Raw genomic sequence first — 27,500 nt, 5'->3', positions numbered from 1 at the left:
GTAATTTCACGTAGCCGACACAAAGCGCGGGAAAATGTGCACGCGCGAGCCACGATTGGTTTTGAGTGGCGCGAGAACTTTGAACCAATCACTGAGTGAAGTAATCATAAACCGAAGCAATTCGCTAATTACTTTCGACACTCAATTGAAAACCACTCTAGCACAATAATAATTAATGGAGTGACTGTTTGCAGTTTACCGCGAGTGAAAACTCTTTTCTAGATCTACTTCTTACTTGCTCGACGCTTCTTCTTCTTCTTCTTCTTCTGTTCTTTAAGCCTGACTCTCTTTTTCAGCTCTTCGTCGCTCAAAGATGAAATCTTTCTTTTTCCCTTCCTACTTGTTTCGCGGCCACTTGACCCTTGAACTGCTGCTTTATCTGATGAAAAAACCACCCGTTTCACTCGTTCTGTTTGTTCCTCCGTTTTCACCTCAGTTGCCGGAGCCGTCTCTTTCACAGGTGCGAGTTTCACTCCTTGAGAGACTAAGAAGGTCTTCCCTTCCTGAACCGTGCTGCAATCGTCATTAATTTTGCTATCCAGTGCGAAATATTCATCAGAAACTTTATTAACCAACACATTTTTCTCGGATTTTTCCCCTTCATTAAGAACCTTCTTCAACGACGTTTCTCCTTCTTCTTGTCCTTCACATACATTTGAACTGAATTCTGTTTGATTTTCGTCGTTATCGTACTTGAAGTTTCGAGTCTCTTCGATGTCTCGCCAATCAATGCAAAATGAGCCTCCTGTATCTTCAGCTGCATTTGGCGGAATCTTGTTCAGTGCTTTTTCTCCTAATTTAACCTTTTCGACAGCCTTTGAGTTTTTATCGTCCTCTATCTTCTTTTGCTTTTTCCTCCTGTGGGATCCAGGAACTTTGACCTCACAGTTAGACCCAGCAAATATGGCGCTAGTTTCTGTCCCACATCGCTTATCACAGTTGTCCAAAGTAAACAGCTCATAGAGATCATTTGATTTGAAGAATCTCCGTTGCTTTGGGTCTTTCAATACTCGATTAGTTAGAAACTGTTTGAAAATTTGCCTACGAAAAGAAAGTACAGAAAACACGCTATAATACATAAATACACGAACAAAAATACGCAAAAACCATGCGTTCCGACTGAAGTAAAAGGTCTTTCATTGTCTTTACTTGGAGAATGATGTCAAGCAGATAGCGATAATTTTTTTTTTGTTTTCGGCTTTTTTCATCCAAATGCACACTTAGGGTGCGTTCGATTGACCGTATTCCGGAATAAGAATGCGTGGAATATAAGGTAGAAATCCTTCGCTTTTACGGTGATTCACATAAAAATTGTCAAACATCCACTAAAATGCTATTTTAAACATATGTTTGTTGTCCTTGCTGCTTCGAAGCGCGCCAAACATACCGTTTTAATCATCACCCCTCGTATTCTTATTCCGGAATAGGGTCAATCGAACGCGCCCTTAATAATCAATCTAGAAAACAATTGCAAAAGAAAAGGCTTCTTGGTACAGTTCTTGCGCTAAAAATTGCAGCTGCATTCCTTACCGATGATATATCTTCTCCTCTATCGTCCCTGTAGTTATTAAGCGGTAAATTGTCACTGGTTTAGTCTGCCCAATTCTCCAGGCTCGTTCTCGCGCTTGTGTGTCAGTGCTGGGGTTCCAGTCGGGATCATAAATGACAACCCTGTCAGCGCCCACTAAGTTCACACCTAGACCTCCAACACGAGTGGTAAGGAGAAACATGAAGATGGAGTTATCCTACAAAAAAAGACGGCAAACTATGTGCTCTGGCGGCAATTCACTACTTGCACAATCCCATAATACACCTCTATAACCCCCAAAACTTTTGCATGACCATTGTTTGCAATTTCTCCTGGGACATGAAAATGTCCCAAGAGAAGTCGAAAAAACAATGCCTATTGAGATTTTTTTTTTTTGGGGGGGGGGGGGGGTTAAAGAGGTGTATTGTGGGATTTGTGCAAGTAGTGAATGGAGTTCTTTTGAGACGAGCCAAAGTACGGTTTTGATCAACTCCGAGTGCGTTACCTCCTCCTGGAATAGCATGCAGTGAGAGGTTTATAATATTGCAACAATGGTAAGCTGGTAATTCTAGTAACAGTTTTTGTTGTTATCAGGGTTCGATGTGTTCTTACTGTTTTGTTCTCTGCAAGGTTATCAACCCAGTGATGTGCATGTGACCATGTGAAAGCTGTTACATGACATGACGAGTAATTATATATACCTACATCACACAAACGGGTGTATTCCATTTGACGGACTGTGGAGAGTAAAGTTTATTCTATTCCATAACCTACGTATAGGAAAATTAAGAGAGTGCACCGGTCATAGGTGTAGCAAGCCTTGTATGCTGGATACACCAATCTAGGAAAGGCAAACAATACATCGCTGTTATATAGTGTCGTAGACCTGAGTACCTCATTGAAGCTTTTGATCAGCGGTTGCCTGGAAGCAACTGGGGTCGAACCATCCATGCGGAGATAAGTGTATCCATTCGATGCAACAAATGGCTCTAGGATGTTTAACATCTGAAAGAACAAGGTTCAGACAAAAGATCAACTCCGTCAATCAACAATAAGTCGTAAGAGTTAAAAGACAACTAAACTTTCGGTGGAAGTCCAGTCTCCATGGAAACAAGGAGAAAGAAACCATATAACGGCAGAAGCTCGTGACCTTGAAGCGTTGAACTCTGGTTCAGAGCTGGGGTTTTTTGAGTTTAAAAATTTCGTAATTTGGAAGTAACGTAGCTTGCGCATTTTCCCGCGCGTGCAGCTACGACCAACTACGATCTTGTTTTTGTCCATATTTGGGCATAAAATTGGTGTCGTAAAATCCCCAGCTTTGTTCCAAGGAAAGGAGTTGCAAGTTACAGACGCTTCAAGTAACGGTCACCCGAGATAAACATGCAAAAAAATCTGTTTCGACAAACTAAGACTTGTTATTCGCTGAGTTCATGAGGTAAATTGGCCACTGCGAATGAATTATCAGCTATGTTTACTGATACTTGATACTTCCGTCGTTCACAAACCTGTCGCGTTTGTGAAAAAACGAGCACTCTATGTCCTTGTTCTCGCCACATGTTAAACAAAGCATGAATAACAATCATCTTGCCGGACCGTCTCCAGTCTCCATAGCCCTCCTCGGGGTCAGGTTCCTGTGCCTCTCCCATCTCCCCTTGTTCACTTTTCAGTTCGTCTTGTTTGGCCTTCCAAAGGGACCCAGCTTCAGATGTTAGATCTGGGTGATTGCAAATCTTCCGTAACATAATCAAACCTGGAAAGACCTGTCAAGAGGATAAATTCAATACAATACAACTTCAATGTGGTGTCAGGGTCTGAATTTAGTTTCTCCAAGGTCATATGAAAATTCAAAGGAACCAATAGGCGTTATGTATGATGACGTCATATGCTCAAAAATTCACCACCAAGCCTCGTTTGCACAAAATTATTTACATCATCTGGACATGCAATACTGTTTGCACGTAGGCTTTCTTTACAACTTTGTTCCTTTGGGATTTGGCTCAAGCTAGAATTTAAAAGTTTGATTTTCAGTTAGAGGCTTAGTGGTGAAATCAGCTAGTCAGACGTCATCACGCATAAGGGCTATTCAAATGAAAGCTTAGTGGTGATTGGCTAAGGGGCAAAAGATTGAAGAAAGAGGGTTGAGCTTAAGAAGCTTCATGTGAATAAAAAGTGAGCAATTGTACCTTGTAGTTACCAGCTAAAATGGCTTGAACTTCCTTGGAATCTAAATACTGCTGGTAAAGTTCACGCTGCTCTTCTGTCAACCGGCAAAAAAGGACCTGAACAAGAAAAAATATAGCGTCAAAAGAGGGTTGCTAAGATTGGAAGAACAACCACTATGATTGCTCTTTACTCCTGTTAGTCCTATTACGGGAAAAAAATGACCTCCAGGTTTGAGAGATTCCACTTCACAAGTAAATGCAGCAAAATGTGAATATCAGTTATGCGGGATTTACAGCCGATGCTTTAAATGTGTCTTATTGTGGGAAATTTATGCTGCAAAATCTAGCAGACCCTAGATGTCACTCCCAAGAACAAGAGTCTACGGATAGCCTACAGTTTGTTCAAAGGATTTTCAGCCAATTTCCTCAAAGTTCACAGTATTTCAGTGTTCTTGTTACAATACATGTAGCTTGGTCAGTACGATCAAACCCAGTGATCGCCTCTGAATTAGGAGATAGCGACTTCGAAATCCTACTTGGGGTACCCACTTACCAGTGGCAAAGAAATCTTACACACGCGCAGAAAGAAAAGAAGAGTCAGAGCCGAATCCTGTACTTTGTTCCTTCGAACAAAGTAATAAAAGAATTTCATAGTTTACCATGTTGTGTTGTTTGTACGTTTTATCAATTTTTGTTATTTTGGCATTTGCAATAAGTTCATTTAGTTTAAATAGAAAAGCTTGATAAGTATGCTTCAAGATCACACCAAAAACTCCTCTGCATAGTCAGTTTACCCACACAATGTTGTGTTGACTCATCACCATAAGTGGAAGCTTCCTTGTGTCAGTGTATTGAAAGACAGCTTCAAGGAATTTGTATTATTTCTTAGATGGACATCCAGTCATAACTCGACAAAAAATATATTACTGGACCTGTTCGTTCTTAGTTGGTAGATCCAAACTCATTTTAACATCTTTCTTCAACCTTCTCAATAGGTATGGGTTGATAGTGTCTCGTAAGACACACGCACACTTGTAAGCAGTCTCCACCTGCCAAACAGGGATGATGAATTTAGTGTTAAAACCTGTACTTACACTTACACTTACACGGTGATTAATTACAGCGTGCACCTTGCGGGGAAAATTAAGGAAGCGATCAACACACATAAACATACCTCAACTGACAGGAGCCAACAAGTTGCTTATTTACAAGTCATTGAATTCTTAACCACCGACCACAAATCCAGGTAGTGCTAAAAACGAGATTTGAACCTGCACCGTCTGATCAACCCACGGTTGTTTGGCACAATTGGCCACTTTCAAAAATACATAATACTCTTTGTTTGCCCTCCAAAAGTTTTCATAAGCATTGATTCCAATTTCTCTTGGGACTTACAATGGTCACAAGGGAAACCAAAAGTAATGCCTATATGCAAAATTTGGGGGACAAACAAAAAGTATTTTTGAAAGTGGCTTATTAAATTGTCACTTGGTTTACTTTACCTTTTTTAGAATAATTCATTAACTGTTTTATTACCGGTAGTTCATTAGCTTGCTTTTGGAGGCAGGATTTACCAAAACAAGTGTGAAGTATTATCAATAATTTCTGCAAGTTATGACTGTCACAGGCTCTATGCCTAATCACCACTGAGGGCACTGATTACAGAGGAATTGACCTTAAGCAATTATGCCTTGAAAAATGAAGTTATAAGGAACTATGTTTCATTGCAACATTATAATGAACTGTCCACTGCTTTTAGTTTGAAGTTGGGGAGGTCTAGTAATCATCTAACAGGTGCAACTTGGACCTTAACTAAGGCACAGGGAAGAAAGCTAAATAAAATCTTCATAAGGATATTTGGAGTAGCACTATATAGTGTTAAATAACAAACAGGCCAAACCCTTTACGACAATTACCCAGAGGTAGAATCACTACCACCACACTACAAGGACAATTGAATGATGATAATGATGATGATGATGATGATGCATGACCTGAAAAGTAATGCACCTGAATCTTCTGTCTGTTACTTTTCTTGCTTTTACGAGCAAGTAATGTAGAACATTAACTGTTTGGCTACATTTAGAGAAGATGGAACCACAGAGCTTGGACTTTAACACTCAATTATTTCTGTGGCTACTGACTAACACAGGAGTTAATGAAATAAGGACCTATTCAAAACAATGGCATTGACATCAGTGAGAGAACAAGTCATGACACTTCTGACATTTTACCAACCCTGATCTCACATTGTAACAGCTTTGTAGTCAATACCTGTACTTTGGTAGCATTAGAATATCCTCCCATGGTGATTGGAACAGAGAATTCAGTCATGAACACTGGCAATGTGCCAAGTTTGCCAGGAAATACGAAGTCAAGCAGTGACCAAAGTTCGCGCAAGTTATTCTGCATGGGTGATCCAGAGAGAATGATGCGGTGAGGAGTTCTAAGCTGAAAGAAAATATAGAAGACACAATATCATGTGTCACTTAGAATGCTTTTCATTTGACAGAACTGACCGGCCAGACCAGGAATTTGGAAGGACTAAATCTACAACGCCTTCAGATTAACACACTTCAAGAATGATATATACTCCTCCAGAGGGATTATCATTCAAATGCTCCTTTGAACTGTTGCATTTTCTTTGCGAACTGACAGGTCTGGCTGGCCCTGGCTGGCCAGTTCTGAGGAAAGCAAAGCACCCTTAAACAAAGTCCCAAAATCGGGTCAATTTATTAAATAATCAATTATGATTATGAGGGATTTGAAATTTACATGTAACTGCTATTTCTTCATCCTGAAAACCTACTGCAATACCAAACAGTCATTAATTTTCAAATTTACTTCCATTATATTTACATTCCATTTTCCTTGCAACCCAAGACCCAGCTAATGCAATGAAATTATTTCACTCAACACAATTATAATGATGACCATGATCATGATGATGCTAATAATATTTAATAAACAATAAAACATGGTCAACCCGATCCAAAAAAAATAAGCCAACTCAGGGCAATCAGTATTCAGACAGAATATTTAGAGTTTATCACAATGTCTTCATCCCTCACATATTAATTTGATTTAATATTATTATTAACCATCAGCCACACATGAATAGAGGAAGTCTGAGGTCCAAGGGAAATTGAGCCTGTGAGGAATTAAGTTTGAAACTTATTAACAGGGATAGGGTCTGGTGCTACTCCCTGTTTATGGCACAATTAAATGTTCCCTCCGTTTACAATCACATGACCGATAGTTACATCAAACACTTGACTGATGAAGATGTTGTGATAACTTAAAATAACTATTTCTATAGGTATGAATACTACTGATTGCTCTGTCAGTAATTTAGTTGTATCATGTTATGCTTTCAGTGCAGGAAATAATCTTTTTGATAGAAAACATGCTTAGTAATCTATGATTAGTTTAAAGAGTTGGATGTAAGTTAAGGAATCTACCAGCAGCAGAATTAGCTGCACGCTGTTTTGTTAATGGAAGAAAACGGAAAAACCCAGGGAAAAAAAACGTAAAATAAGCAAACTTATCGAGTCACCTCTAGGACTTGACCCATATGCTCCAACCACTGCAACATGCTCAATTCACAGGAACATTTCTGGAACTTTTTCTTATCAAAAAGGAAAAAAATGTCATGGAAATCTTACCTGCTTACAGGCCAAAGTGATTTCAGCATCTGGGTTTCTAATCTTGTGCCCTTCATCTAGAATCACATAGTCAAACCTCTGAGATAACAAATTATCCTGATGTTGACGCATACCAGAATAGGAAGTCACTAACACACCATTTTCATCACAGATTTTTTTGATCAACTCTTGCTGCAAAATTAAATAAAATACAATTTGATTTAAGGAACCAGAACAAATAACTGCCCTGCTTAACAATGAAAATTAATATAAAATATTATTGCTGTTTGCTGTTATATAGCTGATGGCCTTAAAAAATAAGCCATACTTTTGCATCGGTACTTTAATTTCTAACTTTCACAGTTTTGTCGCAAGTATCTCGGAAGGGTATTCACCCAAAATGGAAGACTCAACAGGGAAATTGAGGCATCATCTATCAGACAAACCCTGATCCTGAAACATCCAAAGATTAAGATGTAAACAAAACTCCAAGTCACCAATGCCATATTCATGCCTACTCTGTGCTACCAGAGCCAAACATGGGCAACAACTAAACACCACGGCCCGGTTGTTCAAAAGCCGATTAACGCTAATCCCAGATTAAAAATTAACCAAGGAGTTTATTTCTCTACTCCCAAATGCTGTTCAACGCTGATATTCGGCAAAACTTTACATCGGAGGAAGTCAATCTTGAAAAACAAAAATAAGCAAAAGAAACTTTCGCCAAAAAGTGGAAAACGTGAAACAAAGTTGACACTAATCCTGGATTAAGTTAATCGGTTTTCGAACAACCCGGCCCACATTAGGAAAATCATCAGATGCGAGATGAAGTGCCTGAGAAAAGCCGTCAACAAGACCTGAAGAGACAAGATCAGAAATGAAGATATCAGGAAAATGGTAGGAGTAAGACATGTGATGGAGTACATGTATGTTGACCAACTGAAAATCTATTGGTTCGGTCACATGACTAGATTGAGGTCAAATCAGTCTGTATCCAGAGCCTATATCATCAGAAGAACTGGTAGCAGAGCGTGAGGTCGACCCAGGATGCGATGGATAAATGGGATTAAAGAGATCGTCTCCTACCAAGGCCTATCCATGAGAGAAGCAAACAAGATGGCAAAAGAGAGATGGCTGTTTCTTCACACAACACCTCATATCATAAGCAGAAGACGAACCAAACTGAACCAAACCAAACAGTGAAAGTTCAAATTCTAATGAAGTCAAAAATAATTTTTATTTTGACTGAAGGTGAGATTTTGACTGAGCGTAAGCATTAACCCTGAATTATTATCATTATTTTTCAAAACAAATGTATTTGAATTTTATAAAGCAAATGCAATCCTATCTATAAATTATAACAACTCAAAGGGGCAGTGTCACGCTATTTTAGTTGAGCTTGAAAACACTAAAGATGCATCAATGAAGACCAAAAAGTAAGGCTGCAGTTTTGTTACCTAAGTAGCCTTTTGGCGATCTTTTTGTGAAAGAAGGAATAATGAAGAAAATGTTGGTTGTCATTTTCCCTTGATGACACACTGTGGAGTATTATATGAAGGAAAGAACTGCTGACCATTTTGAGACAAAGATGGCCACCTTACGACCTTCGACTCTTCACACAAATAAAGAAAGAAGAGAACTGCAAGAATTGCAAAAGAAATCCATGGACAATGTTCTGTAGGTATATTAGCAAGCGTTTTCATTTTCTCTGGATCTAGAGTTCAAAAAAATATACCAATTATCCCGACACCACTTCCACGCTGAAACAGTCGCCAAATTGGTGACCTTAACGATAATTTTAGTCGCCATCATTTTTTCCTATTCGCCATGGCGACCAATTTGGTCACAGCTTCGAGCGCTGCTAAAGTGCACTGAAGCTATTCTTTGTTGTTTACGGCCACAGATGGAGAGGATGGGAATTTAATACAAATAGCTCTTTGTGTCATAAGTACATTTCACATCTCCTCAGTGGGTTGTCAGAAATGTTGTATGTGTGAGTAATGCTACTAATTTACATTTTTTACCCAGTTTTGACCTAAGAACAGCAAATTTAGCATGACAGTGCCTCTTTAGCCCATTAACCCCTCAGATAACTTGACACTCAATAGATTTCTGTTTAACGTCAGACGATTTTACATGTCAATGGGGGGTGTCCTAGGTTAAACGCAGTCAACAACTACATGTCCGCATCAACCAATTTTGACCCATGAGAGTGACACTTAAGAGATTTTACTCTGTCTAATTAATGCCAGACAATTTTACTACTGGTCAATGGAGGAGGGAAGGGGGGGGGGGGGGGGGGACTAGGGTGTTTGAGGTGTGAATGAGTTAAAAATCAATCCCAGCCTAAATAATAATACTCAAAAGTTAGAACATGAAGAATGCAACGGTAAAACAATATGTCCTCCCAAGCCTTTTGTTATTCATTTTCACTTGCTGTGGGCTTAAAATATAACTTTGATATTCAGTAACACATAACAAAGTTGCTTCAGTACCTGAGACTACAGAATAACAATGAAGTAACACCCAGACAATTTTGAGCATCAAATTCATTGACCAGAGCTTAACTAACCTTGAAACCTTGATAAGTTCCTGTCTCGTGAAGTACAGCCACTCTAAAGTCCGGCCACCATATATGAAACTCTTGCACCCATTGATGAAGAACAGTGACAGGGCAGACTATTAACACTGGGCCAAGACCCCCACGTCTGTACACCAAAAATATTATTGTAAATAGGTGAAGGAAATGACTTTTTGAGGGCATACCAGTGTTTCTTTTAGACCTAGCCCCAGCCAAACTGCAAGTGATGCTTACATGTGTATTTATAAGTCCAAATCCAGGAAAAAGTGCTAGGTAAAAAAGTAATATTTGGATGCCATCATGACAAACTTCTGGTTCACTCTAAGGTAGAAACAAAGAATGTTCTCCATGGTGTTTTTAATAATGGTAAAAGTTGAACATGCTTGAGTAGCGGAAGTTCTGGCCAACTATTGGCTGTTTCTGACAACAGTGCTACAAATTTGAGGGTGGCAAAATTTAACACATTTTTGATATTAAAAACTCACTTTGATTTTTTGGCTGAGATTTTGCTGTACTTGAGCCCAGCAAGAAAAGCAATCATCTGTATTGTTTTTCCCAGACCCATCTCATCACCAATGATGCCACCAGCCTGCTGACAATGAAGCTCCCACAACCACTGAACACCAGTCTGCTGATACCTTGATCAAAGCATGTGGAGAACACAATGAATGGCTTGTATCAACACAGAATGAACAATGGACGTGGGAATAAAAAATACATTTATGTAATGTTATGGCAAAATCACCACTCAGCCTGGAAATGTAACAAAAAAGTATCAAGTACCAATCGGCTAAGCCACTGTCTGAATTGCAGACTGACAAACTGACTGATTGACTTATGATGTGGCTGTCTGTCTGACTGAGAGACTGACTATAACTCACTGACTGACAGACTGCTTAGTGGTGGACTAGTTGAAACGTTGACTAAGTGACTGATCCTCTTTTTTTGACAAGAAACTGCATTCAAATGTAAATGTATCTAAGAATTCTAAGAATCCCTTTATCCTGGTGTTCTTAACCATATTTTCAATATAATAGTTATTATACAAGGTAGCAAAGTTTCAATAAGCAAGCAAATCTCTTCTTGCAGTCCATTACAGGGCAGGCATATTACTTAAATCACATAAATCATTTTGCACTTGCTGTCACTTAAGCTTACTTGTACAACTTGTGCCAAATTTTGCCAGGAACTTTCAGTCCTTTGTCAAATTCCATATCAGGAAGCTCCTCAACATCAGTGTCATCAGTGAGAGACTCAGTTCTCTTTTTTAGAAGTTCTTTGATTCTCACCTCCCTGAATAATTTGTTAAGAAAGAAGCAAACGTTAGTAAACTCACCCAAATGGAATTAAGACAGCTAACATAAAACTGATGGAATGGACACTAGTTTACGAGAAGATAAACTGAATTACTGTAATTTCATGATAATAATAGTTTAATGAAGTTAAATGCAGTCTAACTGAGTTAAAAACTAGGAGCGACTGCAGTAAATTGTTGTCAGTGGTTTTGTTATATTTGCACATGCATTGGATTCCTTGTGTGTTGGGTTGTAGAGCTTATCCATTGGAGTGGAGGGAAAAAGGAGTGTGTGTGGAGCGTTTGGCGGTTTTCTCCCTCCCTTTCCCCCTCCACTCTCCACTGTCTATCAGTGTGACGGGTGCCTGTCTTCTCGGGGGCATGAAGGCTAATGGCTGGATTGTCAGGTTTTGCCAGCCAAAATGGGTCAGTCTCCATTTTGGAGCTGGAAGCTCCAGGATGTCTCCGAAACAGTGGAAGCCCTGGATGTACAAGTGAATTTTAATGAAATCTGCTGGGAGACTTTCAAGTTTGATAACAAAGTCATTTTTTTATCTTAACCCAATGACTCCCGGGGGTTCCCCATTGACGAACTCGTAAAATCATCTGGTGCTAGACAGACTAAAATACTAAGTCTGGCCAGTTTAGGCTGGTTTGGGTCTCAAAGGGTTAAAATCAGATGCTGTTGAAACCTCCATTTTAAGATATTATTAAGCAGCTCATTTTACAACTTAGCATTTTCAAAATGATTCGATGAAGCATATAAGCATATGTATAATATAAAAATACAAATTTCCTTTTCATTTCAACATTTTGCTTTTATTCTCTGTCTTCCAATGCGGCTTAAAGTGCCTATGAAGTAAAAAATTTCTTTTGCTTACTTTTAAAATGATTAAGAATGGTGTTTTCTATTTTGAAATATCTTCTTTTGTTCCACAGATATTCAAGTTTTTGCTCAAAAAATGATAACATCACAATTAACCTGTACACGACTGCAATAAATCACAAAACTTGGCAGCGGTAATCTACATTTTTGCTTCTGGGTCTGTTTAATGCACAATTGATTTTGTCATTTATTGTCATAATAAGACATGCTCACTCTCAGTAAGCTTATACAGAGATGTAAAGCATTATGAGCAGCACATGCATTTCAAGTCTGGCCATCTATCTGCCTGACTTATCCGTTCAAAAGCTGAGATATTTGATTAATGGTAGAGGGACTGGAAACAAGAGTGTTGCCATGAAAACAATTTAATCTGCGTCACTTTGCGTCTCATCTTCTGTTCATTACTGGTGACAAGTTTGAACAACACCCATCCAATATTATCAGAGGTATTCTCAATCTTGGGATTTATTTCTGGCATGTGAACAGCTGGTGACGTCATCAATTTTTGAAAAACTTGAATATCTCGGAAATGACAGAAGATATTCCAAAATAGAAAACACCATTCTTCATTATTTTTATTTAAGGTCTTTAAAATAAGCAAAATTTATTTTTCACTTCAAAGGCACTTTAAGTATCCTTTATGCTCCCCTTACTCTCAACAAATTTTTGCCAAACATGATAAAGATGTCAATTAAAAATAACACACTGGGCATTCTTGGTAATTATCACCAAGAATGCCTAGTGTTTATCTAAAATCCTCATGAACAAATAATTTGTAACTTTACACAGAACCTTAGAGTAGGTCCTTTGTCTTGTACATTTATCTCAGAGAATTAAATTTCCTAAAAAATGCACGTGTTAATATTGTTAAACTATGAACAGCACCTTATTCCAAATGCTAGACTACGTAAGTCTTTTAAAACACAATAATTGGCAAGCTTGATACATCGAAACATCTTGCTTTGGTACCAGAAATACCCTAAACATTTTGTAGCTCTCAGGAAACTAATTCTTTGGTCATTGGTCCTGGGCTGTTTCCAAAACCTGTAATTTACCATTGATAGTGATTAACTTAGATTGGTGCTAATTACGGGTCAGACAACTCTGTGTTGAATAATCTTTGATGGCAAAGACGGCAAGATTTACCTGATTCTTTGGCGGTAAGTTTTCTCACTTCCATCGTCAAGAGGTTTGGTATCAATTTTCTTCCTTGCTTTCTTTATTGTCTTCTTCTTCTTCTTTGGTGTGAGAGCATCATCTTCTCTGTATGCAACATTGAGCGATTGTTTCGACATTGCAGTTGACTTCTTGCCTCTACGTATCTTGGCCCTTGCTCCACTTTCCATTTCATCAAAATCATCTTCATACCAGCTGTACTTCAGTTCACCCTCATTAGGAAGATATTCATCATCATCGTCATCAGCATCACTATTTACTCCACCTCCTAGCGATCTGACAAGCAATTTCTGATTTTCTTCTTTTTCTGTTATTAGATGATCATATCCACAAGATTCAGTAGCCATCATTTCTAATCCTAAACTTTGTGAGTCAAACTCTTTGGTTGTAGCTTCCAGATCTCTTATCCCTTGCACATTTTCCACAATGCCGCCAAAGGGTGTCATCTCTCCTGTTTTGACCAGCATATCTCTCACAGATTGTTCTTTTCCTTTTTCAGGTGGAAACTTGTGTAGGTTCTTATCATGACGAGCATCATCAGCTGTCTGAATTTCTTCTGATATGAAAAATTGATCAAAAATAAGCACCATGAAGCCGATAGCTTATAGTGGACATAATTATTGTATGTTTACATGTGTACCAGTAAGAGTTTAAATCTATCACAATGATATTTTCAGGGGATCAATCAAGCTTTGAAAACAGTGAATGCAACTGAAATATCTTGGGGATGTTGATTGTAAAGTGCACAATGGCATTATACAGTAATTAAGACAAGAAAGCAAACCTACAATTTAAAGTTACTGTTGATGTTACTGTTTGCCATTTAGTTTTCTCATAGATGATAGGGGTTTTCCATTATGATAATATGCAACAATTATCATAACTTTTCGATAATGTTCAAGTCTTTTTGCTTTGATGAGTTTTATTGACAGTGAATGTATTGTCACATCCCATTATCCTGAAAACCATGCAGTTATCACAAATGCAGTCAGACTTTGTAAAGAGCAAAATAATAATAATTTAACATCCCATCAGAAATTAAATGATCTAATGAAATCTTTAACATCATTGGTCAATAAAGAGAGTGAAAATTGTCCAAATTATTTATGGTTTTTTTAAGTCACTGCCTACATGATAGATTACATGTTATTTAAACTCTCACCTTGCAATTGTGAATCATGCACATCTTCCTGTCCTAGACCCAGTTTGTGATGTAAAGACCTTTGAGTTGCTTGCAGTTTCTTCAACTGTCGCAGCTGTACAAAAGAACAGCGTGTGCAAATACAACTATTATTTCAAACAAATTGGGATAACATTTTTCATATTTCATTCAGTGTCTGGCTGATACTATTTTTTGTTTAAATGGCCAATTAAAACACTTCTTCAAAAATGGTTGATAACATTGACTGACTCTTTGTCAACAAAATCAACATGGTTTGTCCTAACATTGAAGCCTGTGAGACATTAGCTTAACCAGAATCTCAAAATGATGTTGTTGCTGATGCTTGCACATTTAAAAGATTCAGTCTTCTGACAGACAGTTTTCATTTTGATGAAGAAGTCATAGAGGAAATCCAATCCTTTAGATCATAGCAACTGTTTTAATTTTATACAATGTGATATACACGATAATATTAAAATAATAATGCTAGCAGCCATTGTAACAAGTTGAAAAGTCTGGGCTTTTAGCATTTCTAGGAAAGAGGCAATCATTATGCTGTGCGTGTATTTTAATTAAACATATGCAAGGCACTGGACTTAAGAGACCCAGAAACTTACATTGAAACAAAAAAAAACTGGGGATAAACTTACCTAATTCTACCATAACAGGAAATCTTTGTCATAAAAAGCATGTTCTCTAAAACCAGCTCAATTTGAAGACTTAAGTGTGCCACCTACAACGTAGGTCTTTAAATTGAGCCACTGAAGTACCCTGTGCAATCTTGAACCCTCCTAAAACTTGAAATACCCCTATCCTGGTAATTCAGTAATTTATCAAATCTAGGGATGACTGAGATGACAATCAACTTCCTAAAAAATTGTTTGAATTGCGTGCAGGTGTAACTCATACCTTAATATCTTTTTGTTTTTGCACCACCTGGCTTCTACGCCATACTTCATATCCTGTCCCACTTTTTCTCTTAAGATTCCCTAGTAACTTTTCGACTTCTTCCAGTTCTATTTCTACAGTCCTAAAAGTTAATTCAGATGAGAAATTTCCATTACCATGACGATCCATGGATGGATCAAAGTCAATGGTCTTCCCTTCCATCCCACCTTAACTCCAGTGCTTGGTGGCCAGGGGAGCCACTTTCTTTGATTTCATGGTCGCCCGGGACATAATTAAGTCACATGGATTCCGTAAGTTGAATTTAAATGAACGCATGTCTCAAGGATTGGGTACTACAACAAAGCACTTTTGGTGAGGCTGGAGTAACATGGCAACAGAAAAATTATGGATCACTTGTCTCAGAATTCATAATGGTTAATTCCTCATTGAATTTTCCACTTGCAAAAGCTAAAAATTCACAGGATTCAGTGAAATTTCAGTTGGGGAAAAGAACTGAAAGGTAGCTAAATTAAACAACTTGCTCTTTTATTTCAACTTTCAACTTGGTAATATATCAGAACGAATTTCTTTGGCATTGTAGTCGTATATTGGGCAATTAAACCTCAATTTTTAGTCACCCTGGTAAGTCTTAAAGTCGCCACGGATGCCCTGGCCACTGGCAAGTTTTAGCCCAGCTTTATAACCCTCCCTGAGAAAACCACAAGAAATTCCAATTTGATACCAGTTTCCTCTCCTTCATTTCTGCTTCCTCAATTTCAAAAGAAAAATTTTAAGCTCTTTTACTGTAAAGGCACCACAAAAAAAAAGATCAAGATTAAGGAATGAAACTGTAACATAGCATTTCAAAACGTAAAAATCGCATGAAAAGACCAAAACATTAAATTTTGATCCTCTTTTCATAGTGGTTTCCCTGAGTAAATGCTTTAACAAAGTGCAGGGTATTCAGCAGTTACTAGTCCACTTACTTGATGTCTTCATCAACTACTTTTAAATTCTTCTCCCATCCTTTGACAATCTCCTCTGTCTCCTTAACAGCGATCGCTTGGTCAACTTGTTTTAAAACACCTTCTTCAAACTCTTCCTGATTGAATACATTAACGCCCAAATTCCTTAAAACTGACACTTGTTTCTCAACAGGCACCGATGGAATCAAACCAGAATCAATTGATATTCCGTAACTTCTCGTTTTGTGCCCAACTGATTGCTCTTCTTTGTCATCTAAATTTTTTGTTTCTTTTTCCTGAGAAGCTTTTATAGCTTCTTCCATTTTGGTTCATACAAGAGAGCGTCTATCCTAGTTTGGGAAATCAGGCGAGTTTCTCTTGCCTTGAGAGGATCTGATGGAAAAAATTACCACCTGTTCCTTTGCAGCGATTGTCCATTGTCTCCAGGAACTAAAAACTAGTGGAAAACGATTTTTCTAGCTAGTGATAACCAAGAACAACACTGCGCCATAAACCATGAACGATGTGATGGCTACAAACTGATCTTTTCCAATTTTTATCCACTCAGCCAAAATTTACTTTCTTCGTGGGTACGTCGCGTTCCTATACATGACGCCCTTAATAACCCCATAGAGACCGCTGCCATCTGGTTTTGGTGTTTTAGGGGGAGTGCAGTGCGGCCGTTTTGTCGATTTTGAGGCTAGGGTCGAGAGTTATACGGTTCGTCGAGTGTCGAGTAGCCGTATTTCCGGTTGTCACTGGTTCCAGTGACAGCCGGAAATACGTCTTTGTTCGCAGGCTAAGTGTCGAGGGACCCTTTTTACCAAAAACGTTCGAAAGAAGGAATACAACGGTTTCTTCATCCTGACATTTGGAATTCTTGTAGAAAATAAATGGTTTCAAGAATAATATTCCTTTTTCATCTGCAAAAGATGTTTCGATGAGTTATGTCGTTTCATCTTAAACCGTTCAATTAGCGTTTCCTTTTTTCAAACACTTCGCAATACCCATCGATCAGTAAAAAACAGTGTGCCTAGCCATTTTGGAATAAATACACTAATTTTTATCTTGTTTCCATGGTCCAGTGTCACCACCAAGAATGAAGATAATCTGGGTCCGGGTATTCATTAAATTTACAGTCGAACATCATGAGAAGCGCAATGTAAGGCTGTTTATTCCTGGTGACCCATTTAAATCGTGAGCTGACGCGAGCAGCTTACGAATTGCGTGTGTGGCTTACGCGCGCACCCTCAGCTGAAAACTCTTTCGAGCCTCCTTAATATAAAAATCAGTAAAATAAAATATCCAATTGCCTTATGTTGTACTGTACTTATTAGATATTATCAATAAATTCTATTCTGACAACAGAATTACTTTATTAAAATTGTATTAAATAACAATGGGTTAAGTGACAAGAACCGGAACGAAAAACATCACTAAAGAAAGTGCTATTGCTCTTGTTTATACAAAGACCATTACTTCATTGTCTCGCCAAAAATGCATCAAATACAAATAAACCAATGGTGTATTCTATCAGAGATCGTTTACTTATTTTAAAATGAAGTTAATACTAAGCTGCATTTCCAGACTGAAAACATTTGTATCCTGACAATCAGCTCATCTATCCCAGTTGTAATTTGAAGAAGAGCATCGTTCAAAACTTGGAAACGGAAGTGAAGCGCTATGGAGAATATACATGGGAGGTTAACATGGATTATATGCCGGTCGGCAGTGTGATCACGCATCAACTATATCATCCAGGTATATCTTCCAACATAGCAGAGGACATATTTGACACAATCCTAAGATAGTAACAGAAGGTTGGTACAATGCCGATTACACACACAAGATAAAGGTGTAATGTGGTGGGTCACGCTTCGGATATTTCTTTGAAATCTGAAGTTTACCACATCCGTTGCATCTAAAGTGGTTGAAACATCTAAATACACCTTATTCCAAAATGGCCGCCATTTAAATATTCTTTTGTTTTTATTCAAATAAGCCCTGGATAGCGCTGGGAGCACTAATTGGTCCTAATTGGGGACACTGCAAACTGAAATTAACAAATTAACGCAAATCAAATCAAACGTTGGTTTTTGAGGAGAGGGGAAACCCAAAGTACCCGGACAAAAACCTCTCGATGCAGAGTAGAGAACCAACAAACTCAACCCACATAAGACGCCAATCTGTGAATCGAACCCAGGCCACATTGGTGGGAAGAGAGTGCTCTCACAACTGCACCACCCCTGCCAATCCTGAAAACCCGGCAAATCGCATCGCATACAGAAACAGTTCGAAGAAATTAAAATCGTGAACACTTAACAAAATTTAAGCCTGATTCGACATGATCGTCCCGGATCGTCCCTATCGCCCCATTCGTTTCAAATTATGTTCAGAGGCGATCTGGACGATTATATGGAAACACTACCCAGATCGCTAATGACCGGGGCGACTGAGAGGACCTCGATCGTCCGGGTAGAACTGAGTTCTATCCAAGCGATCTGTTAGCAAAGAAAATGGCTTCAAATATTGGGGCCAGTTATATAACGTGGCAAATATCGTAAACTGATACAGAAGTCGACATATTATGCAATGGTTACGAGACGTAATCTGGGTCCTGTAGGACTATAAAAAAATACCGGACGGGTGTGTCCAAAGCAGCCCTAAAAGGGAACGGTGAGTGAAGCTATAATGTACTCATCGCATCAGAAATTGCAGCAAAATTTTAGTTCCTAGGAACAACAGAGGTAGCATTGAGAAACGGGCATGCGCTGGTTACGGCAGAAATTCAAGATGCTTATAATAGCATACTGAAGGAAAACGGGGCAGACAAAAGGACGATAAGTCGCAAAGTATTAAAGGAGTTGTTGAGAAGCGAAATAGACGATGTTGAGTTTAGCAAACCTAAGCGGGTTAATGAATCAGAGAGAGTGGCAGTTAAAGTACACGAGATGCAGCAGTTCAGTTAGTAGAAAAGCGGGAGGAAGACTTGAGAGACGAAATGAAAACATTGTATGATGCGGCATTGCATAATAATAATAATAATAATAATAATAATATTATTATTATTATTATTATTATTATTTATGGCGCAAATTCAACTAAACAATTTTCAAATGCGCCTCACATATATGAGCTATATATAATACTAATGAACAATAACAATATGAAAATCTAATCCAAATTTACCTATAAAATTGAGCTAACTTAACGTATGTGTATTAAATATATCAAAGCTTTTATTTGTACGCTTGAATTAAAAGTGCAGTTTTGAGTTTCTGTTTAAAAGTACTAAAGTTCGACGCGCTCCGACGTCATAAGGAAGAGCATTCCACAATTTCGGTGCCGCTCCATAAATGCTCTATCGCCAAGTGTAGAAGAGGTGTTAATCATGGGTGGCGATAGAAGAAACTTGACATTAGATCTAAGACTATATTTAGAATTGGGTCTTAAAGTTACTAAATCCGATATATACTTCGGAGCTGTCCCATAGATTGCTTTAAATGTGATAATTAACATCTTATAGTCAATTCCGGACCTCATTGGAAGCCAATGTAATTCACGTATTAATAATGGTGTTATATGGCAATACCAAGGTGTACGATAGAGTAATCTTGCCGTGGCATTTTAAACACGCTGTAGCTTAGATGTTAATTGCTAGATAGTCCGTATAAAAGTGAGAAGTGACAAGTGTTCTAGCGATTGATCACCGATCTTCGTTTTAGGTAGTTTCGGAGTCTGTCCTTTAGGAAATATATCTACAGATGAAAAGTGCCGGGAAGTTCACAAGCGGGCTGTGAATCTAATACAAAGCAAAATGGCTTGTGTGTCTAACAGAGCGTCAAATTGGAAACAAGATGTCAGAAACCATTTTATTATATACGTACCGAGATTTACGCGCCAAAAAGGATCGAGATTTCGACGTATTGGCAATTTCGGAGTCATGATGCACGAGCATATCTCGCCAGTATTACGGGAGCTAAATTGTCTACCGATTCATCTTGCCATTCAGTACAGGGATACTGTTATGGCATTTAAAAGCGTCAAAAGCTTAGCTCCCCCATACTTATGTAATAAATTTAGAAAGAGATCTGAGGTACATTCCTTGGCAACGAGAAATAGTAATCTGTTAAACATTCCATTTTTCAAGTCGGTGTCCGCCCAGTGTTCCTTCCACTATCGAGCAACAACATTGTGGAATGCCCTGCCTGATGACATGAAAGACCTCCAGTTGGATCCTCTTAAACAAAAATTGCAGAGCCTGCTTTGGGAGGATTTTTAATTTTGAATTTTTATAGTTTGTAATTTTTAGATTATATACATAGCTTTTAGAGACAGGCCTTTGAATTATTGTAAATAGATACTGAAAAGCCCTGATGGGAGTATTTAATTAAGTTTACAGAGATAAAAATAGTCACTTTGCGCTAGAGAAGCCAGCTGATTGGTCATACGACTTTTTTCACTAGTGAAAAACGACGTATCGACGCTCTGATTGGCTATATCGTTATTTTCACTGGTGAAAAAATGTCGTATCAGCCGTTTGATTGGCTAATATGATGTTGAACTTTAAATTTTAATTACTTCCTGACCGTTTCAACCGTTTTAATGTGACAAGGGTGTGGTAGTTCTTCAAAAATGGCACTGATCAGAACGGCGCCTAATTTCGGGGAGAAAATGAAAATTTATCCTCAGGTGCTGACGTTCTTCATAAATCCTCAAACTTGGCTATTCATGTTGTTGTTTTGCAGACGACGGCAAAGAAATGGACAAAAGTAAAAAACGCACGTGCAGGGCGTACAAAGCTATTGTTTTTGCCACTAAATATGCAAATTTATGACGTTCTCGTTGCCGTCGCCGTTGTCGTTGCTTAAATTCCTTTATATGCTAAGGGGGTTCGGTATGTCAGTTGAGTATAAGAGGCTTTTAAGACTAGAAACTCAATTAGAGTCCGGAGTCATAAAGCGAATAGAGGAGAACAATGATGGGCTTTTTCTGCCGCCGGACACTGATGAGGGGTGCAACATATTTTGCCACCGACAATGTAGACTTTGCCGAAGATACGTACGGCGGAATAAGCACCCTGCATGGGACACCAATGTCCATCTGACAAAGGCCTGTGATGTAAATGACCAGACACCCGAGATCAGGTGAGCAATTAAGAAAATTAAGTTTGTGTCTGCCCAACAAAGACCTCCTCTCATACTCTTAAGATCGATTGGTTAGGACTGAGCTTGGGTGTTCTTGTTTTATAGCCCTCGAAAAACGCACTAAAGCTTTCTTGTTTTGGTAGGGGGAGGGGTACTAATAGACTTGAAATTGCAATGACCCGTTAATAAAACAGGGTGTTCATGGAAGTCACATCGCTTGCGATGAAGACGGTTTGTGGTTCGCGTAGCCCGGGTGACGTAGGCAGAGGTGTGCAGCAAGCCCAGCCTTGTTTGCACACGGTCTTGAACAGATATGACACACTAAACAGGGTGTAACGGTTCTATTATATACCCGATATCTCTTTCTTACCTTACCTGCAGTTTGGAACCTAACGATATCAGTATATAGGTCAAGTAAGATCCATGAAAGACCTTCCCACTCCTATACATATCAACTCTGCTGGAATGTCCTGACCCTCCCTCACGCCCGTCGTGTCCAAAGTATCCCAATGTGGGTCTGTTCTCTGAAGATAAATTGCCCATTACGTTAAGCTCCTAAGATTATGCCTGGCTATTGGCTCGTACTCTATCCCAAAAGCTGCTTAACGCTAATGAAGGAGGGAACCAGGAAGGAGAATATAAAATCCCAATCTGGGCAGCACACAATTCACTTATTAGCAGTGTAATGTCATCATCATTGTCAAGGAGTTGAGATGGTTACTTTTTCGAAAGAAGCAGGCAGAGTCCGAGAAATTACAACCGACACAAGAGGCACTTCCACAAGCGGTCTTCAAGCGTTAGTGTGGAAGTTGGCCACCGTGCCTCAGCCTGAACTACCCTCATCAGAAGAGTGTGTGGATGGGAGTTGGATGGTGACCAATGCCTACCTGTTATGACGTCTTTACTCCTGCACCAGAAGCTGTCATTGAGCTGTTCCGATGTAACTGTGCAAAGACCCGCTGTTCAACAAGTAGGTGCAACTGCCGCAAAACTTAGCTGAACTTCACGGACCTGTGTGGTTGTTCTAATAGCGAAGATGAGTTTGGAAACCAGGGAGAGGATGAGGCAGACCATGAAGACGCAGAGTACGAAGCAGATGAAGGCGATTAGTAGATTGGATCTGGACTAGACTGGTTTGCTTAGGGTATCATAGTTCATGTTTAACATAGTCATTTCTATTAAGCTTATTTACACAAGGCAAAGAAATGTTTAACGAAGGAAAGGCATGATTTTACGCACAGACTGTCCAACCATCTGAGTCTGAAAAATCGGGAGAAATGTTCGAGTGCCGAAGGCGCGAGCTCTAGCGGGATCTGGGGGCATGTTCCCCAGAAAATGTTGAAATTTTAAGGCTCGGAAACGCCATTTCTAGCGTTCTGGGACGACAATTTCTGTCAAGAATGTTCGGTAAATTGTTCGCCTGTACAATACTCGCTTTTATTTTATTTATTGCTATTTATTTTATTTTATTTTATCAGGATATCAGAGTAAAGTGCACTCTATTTCGTGTTCTTGTAATGTAACAATTATGACCATTTTAGAAAAATATCAGAACGGATGTCAAAATCGGGATTTTTTCCGAGGTGACGGAAATAAAGTATGTCATTGGATACAATCTATTTGTATCCAGTTTCTATTTTATATTTCCAAGCCTAGCCTGTGTACTATATTGTGGTTTAATTTTGTTCTTGGTTTGGATTTTTTTTAAACCGGTTCTTTTTTTTCCAAACCAGTTTAAATTTTTAAAACTGGTTTTATTTTTATCAACTGTCTAAAAAAGAGATTTTTCCTTTTTTTTTTTTGGGGGGGGGGGGGGGCGTAGTTAAAAAACAGGGGATTGCTATCCCTCCATGATCCGCTCCAATACCTCTATCCTACCCCCGCTACTTTCACACATCTACTGACAAACATTTCCTATTACTCAAGACCTTTCTATATACCCACCAGAACTTGATCTTGAACTCCCTCCCTCTGGATCTGTTGCCTACTCCTTACTCCACTCGACCACGCAAGCAACTGATCAAACTTCTTCAGAATAATTTATAAATTAATATTTTATTATTCACCCCAGGCCACTCTCGGTCAAAAGTTTGATTTTTACAAATGTGCAATACGACACCAGAGCCGCATATGACAGAGTCACGCCAATGCAATTGCGTATTTCAATCATTTCAGAGAAATAGAGGAATTGAAAGGCCACCTAAAGACAAAGACACACAAAAAAAATGTTAATAATGAGACAACAAGACCAAACATTTGTTCAAAGAAAAACCAAAGAAGCAACACCGCCTTTCAGGAAACAAGGATCGATCTAAGTAAAAACAATTAACAAAAATGAACAACAGATGATAACTCGAAGAAAAATAGGTCCGCAATGCGTACTTGGGGTCTTATTCTTAGTTTAACTCCATTCAGCCCACCATGCGTCCATGCGTGATTGGTTGAAAATTTGCCACAATGCAGCAGTGAAATTGGTTTCTTCAGTATGCTTCAAATTTCAGGACCTGTTTAGAATTTTACATCGATGACTTGCCGCTAATCTTTCTCTTATTGCAATTTGCACACTTTAGACAACTTTTGGTGCACACTACAGCATCTCTATCAGCTATTTACTAGTAACACAAGCACTAGAATGGCTAAAAAACAAGCATGACACTGTCATTTATTCATATGATCTCATAAATGATCAAGAGAATGCTGAAATTCAACTAGAATTCTAAGATGAATCATCAGTAGATGTTCAATAAACAAGTACCCTCAGAGCTTGGTGCAAATTCCCAAACTACTAGAAATCACAGTCCATCAGCAATAACAATGTATAAACAGCCAAGAGGAATATCTGATGACCAATTACGTGAATCAGTTAAATCATTAAATAATTAAAAATGCAATGCAAAGCTTTCAATAGGGTGCTTTCATGGACTAGAAATAAATGAAAACCTCAACAGCATGAAGTCACAAAATGTTGAACCAGTTTATTTATTTATAACTGGAGGTCAGGTAGTGCTGGGAAAAGCCATTTGATCAAAACAATTTACCACACTGTAGTAAAAATCTATAGACATGCTCCAATGAATCCTGAGAATCCAACAGTGTTACTAGCAGCATCTACTGGAGTAGCAGTAATAAACATTGATGGTACACACAGCATTCGCAATACCTAAAAATACAGGTGATGATGTGGGGGAAAATCTGTGTCCACTGACTCTAGCCAAGGAAATGAAGCAATCTTTGCTGTGAATGCTGGTAAGCAATGTGTAGCAATGTCACTTACTGCTATTATATACCATCAAATACAAGATAATTCTACTTTGAACAATTCTACTTTGATAACTCTACTTTGAACAATATTTTGGTTATTGGAAATAATCTATACAGTTCTGTAAGATGTTCTGAGCGAACAAATGACTATTTACTGTTAACTGGTGTTCCAGACATGGTTTCAATATTTGTTAAAGTGTATTCATTACAATATAGTGTATTAATGCCAGTAGTTAACAAACAACAATTATTGTAATTCAGTTAATAGTTTGAAAATACTTCTAGAAGTGAATTTCTAAGAGACATATATGGACCATGTTTGATATCATGAACAAGGGTGCCTTATAGACTTAAATACTGTTTATCAGCGCTATTTGTAGGCAGTCTGCAGTTGTCATACACCTCCTGAAATGCTGACCGGTTTAAGTGCGTAAACCTATAATTGAGAGCTTAACCCTAATTACCAAGCTGAGCATTTAACCCCAAGCACTAAAATTATTGTTCACATGCAATAAATAATGATATTATTATTGTCTTTGATAGCATCAGAGACAGCAATCCATCATAATAATCTTAAAATGATTTCTCTAGTTTATTTTACACATACTCACATAAAAGTAATTACAGAAAGATATCCAAATATGTTAAAATGGGCAGTGTTATAAAAAACTTAAACCATGCAGTTTTAAAAAATTGAACTGAACTTTTCAATCCAAGAACAAAATTAAACCACAACACATCCGCCTCCACCCCTCGCAAAAAAACTCTCCCCGATTTTTTGCGAGGGTAGGAGGCGGGTGTACAGAGGCTATCCAAGCCCAGCTACATAAATGCCGATCTGAAAAAAGTTGATGAGTGGTATTAATTCAATCAAATGAAAAGAAATCATTCAAAATATCAAGCAATCACTTTTGGAAGGGTCGAGAGAAATCCTGTGCTGACCTGCATGTGAAGGAACCGTTATCCCTATTCAAGACGAAATGGAACTCCTTGGCGTCACTATCGATAATAAGCTTAAGTTTGAGGGACAGATTCGTAAAATCTATCGTAAAGTTAGTCAACAGATTGCTGTTCTCAATCGTTTGAAGAAAATATTGCCTTTTGAACTGAGGTTAGATATATATCGAGCTTTCATTGCACCGCATTTCAATTACTGCTCAGAGTCGTGGCATCACTGCGGTAAAAGACTAGTTGCGCCAAACTTGAAAAAATTAATGAACGAGCCCTTCGCTTTGTGACCCATGACAAGTCAACTACGTACGAGGCGTTGTTAAAACAATTAAACCTGCTGTCCCCTTAATCAAAGAATTGTTCAAATGGCCACCGGTGTCTACAAAGCTATCCATGGGTATAAAGTCCCTAGAGGAATAGGAGAGCTGTTGCATGAACGATCAACTAATTATAATCTTAGAGGAAAACATATCCTCGAGCTACCCAAAGTGAATACAACCACCCATGGACTTAAATCGTGGCGTTACACTGCAGCTAAGATTTGGAACGCTCTTCCGGATCAGTTCCGTGCCGCTAATAACATTGGAACATTTAAGAACTTGATGTCTAACATGGATTTCTCAAATTTTATATTTTAATTGCGCAAATACTTGTAGATACATTTTTCTTAGTTTATAATCTTGTGATCCACTCTTAGTTTTGATATTTTTAATTGTACATATATCTTTATATAGGTTTTTATGAGCTATTTTCTCTTTTTATTATGTTTCGTTTACTTATTTATTTATTTTTCGTGGTATGTCTGTGAAGTAGCTAATAGCTGAGAACATTTACCACGTAAAATAAAGGTATTGTACTGTATTGTAGCTACGATTTTGAATTTCAGTTTAAACTGAATTGTGCGACGCGTCTTTTAATTCAGTTACACGAAACTGCATTGTAACTGCATTTAAATCTGTTCTTTGACGGAAAGGAACTATCGTGCAATTATATGATTTCTTGACATGCAACAGAAAAACTTTCTATGGCTTTCACGCTGAAACGCTTAGATTTAGCGAGGTTTCTTTTAAACACGGCCTTATTTCAATTCTGCGTTTTGATTGGCCCAGTTACGACGAAAGAGGGGGCTATGTTGGTGCCTTATGGTTTCTTTCTTCTGTTTGATTATAAAATATAAACTATTGTATCTACCGGTAATAGACAGTAATGCTGCGTTTCATTTCGTTAATAGTGACAACAGTTATCATTGATAACCATAGCAACCGGCGATGTATTGAAGTCAATCAGACATGCTTATACTTTAGTTTGTTGAGGAAATGAAAATTACCATTTAACCCGGACCATCCTCTTTCCAGACCGTGATGAAATGGAGGAAATGTAAAAGGAAAGAAAATACAAAACTTTAGCTGATTAGCCACTGATCTAAACTTCGTGCATGATGTAAAATGAGAAAGCAAGACACTACAAACTTGCACCAGATCGCAGGAATCGAAAGATCCATCAGATGCAGTCTAAATTGTATGCAGAAAAAAACGAAATTGTAACTTAAAATCTGTCCTGGTACTCATCAACAAATGTCTGTGGAACTATTATCAGTGCTACGGCTTGAAGCTCATGGCAACTGAAGCTTACTTAACTCAGTTGCGATTGCATGAATCGCAGTACATTTGCATGAAAATAAAGTGTTTCACGGTTTCATTGCAGTTTTTCTTACTCTGGGTGCCAGAGGTTCTATTTTTCTTTCGCGAGGAGCGAGCGGTTGAACCGGAGAGGCGAAAAATAAGAACCTCAGGTTTTTCGCCTCTCCGTTTTAACCGCTCGCTCCTCGCGAAAGAAAAATAGAACTTCTGGCACC

The 27,500-nt window shown here is 38.3% G+C and overlaps 1 protein-coding gene and 1 long non-coding RNA gene across 3 annotated transcripts in view; both read right to left on the bottom strand.

Annotated features, from left to right (window-relative positions):
* The window catches only part of LOC138058890 (DNA excision repair protein ERCC-6-like), a 27,769-nt gene extending 10,847 nt beyond the window's left edge, over positions 1-16,922 (bottom strand). The window contains exons 1-15 of one of the 2 annotated variants that reach the window (XM_068904339.1): positions 16,308-16,922; positions 15,343-15,463; positions 14,434-14,527; positions 13,242-13,824; positions 11,074-11,208; positions 10,401-10,553; positions 9,907-10,042; positions 7,356-7,526; positions 5,965-6,141; positions 4,623-4,739; positions 3,712-3,807; positions 3,034-3,288; positions 2,423-2,533; positions 1,531-1,745; positions 236-1,041 (exon numbers count right to left, since the gene is read on the bottom strand). In XM_068904339.1, the coding sequence (XP_068760440.1) occupies positions 236-1,041; positions 1,531-1,745; positions 2,423-2,533; positions 3,034-3,288; positions 3,712-3,807; positions 4,623-4,739; positions 5,965-6,141; positions 7,356-7,526; positions 9,907-10,042; positions 10,401-10,553; positions 11,074-11,208; positions 13,242-13,824; positions 14,434-14,527; positions 15,343-15,463; positions 16,308-16,609 (3,472 nt within the window). In that variant the 5' untranslated portion in view covers positions 16,610-16,922. Of the gene's footprint in view, positions 1-235; positions 1,042-1,530; positions 1,746-2,422; positions 2,534-3,033; positions 3,289-3,711; positions 3,808-4,622; positions 4,740-5,964; positions 6,142-7,355; positions 7,527-9,906; positions 10,043-10,400; positions 10,554-11,073; positions 11,209-13,241; positions 13,828-14,433; positions 14,528-15,342; positions 15,464-16,307 lie in introns of both variants that reach the window. The other variant, XM_068904338.1, reaches the window with a different exon arrangement.
* Positions 16,923-23,320: 6,398 nt separating this feature from the next.
* Positions 23,321-27,500, bottom strand: part of LOC138060266 (uncharacterized) — a 5,557-nt gene continuing 1,377 nt past the window's right edge. Inside the window, exon 3 of the long non-coding RNA XR_011134318.1 lies at positions 23,321-23,633. This is a non-coding gene — a long non-coding RNA (uncharacterized lncRNA). The remainder of the gene's footprint in view (positions 23,634-27,500) is intronic.

This window comes from Montipora capricornis, chromosome 8 (assembly GCF_036669925.1).
Source record: "Montipora capricornis isolate CH-2021 chromosome 8, ASM3666992v2, whole genome shotgun sequence".
Taxonomy (NCBI): domain Eukaryota; kingdom Metazoa; phylum Cnidaria; class Anthozoa; order Scleractinia; family Acroporidae; genus Montipora; species Montipora capricornis.
This window is presented reverse-complemented; position numbering and strand designations above follow the sequence as displayed.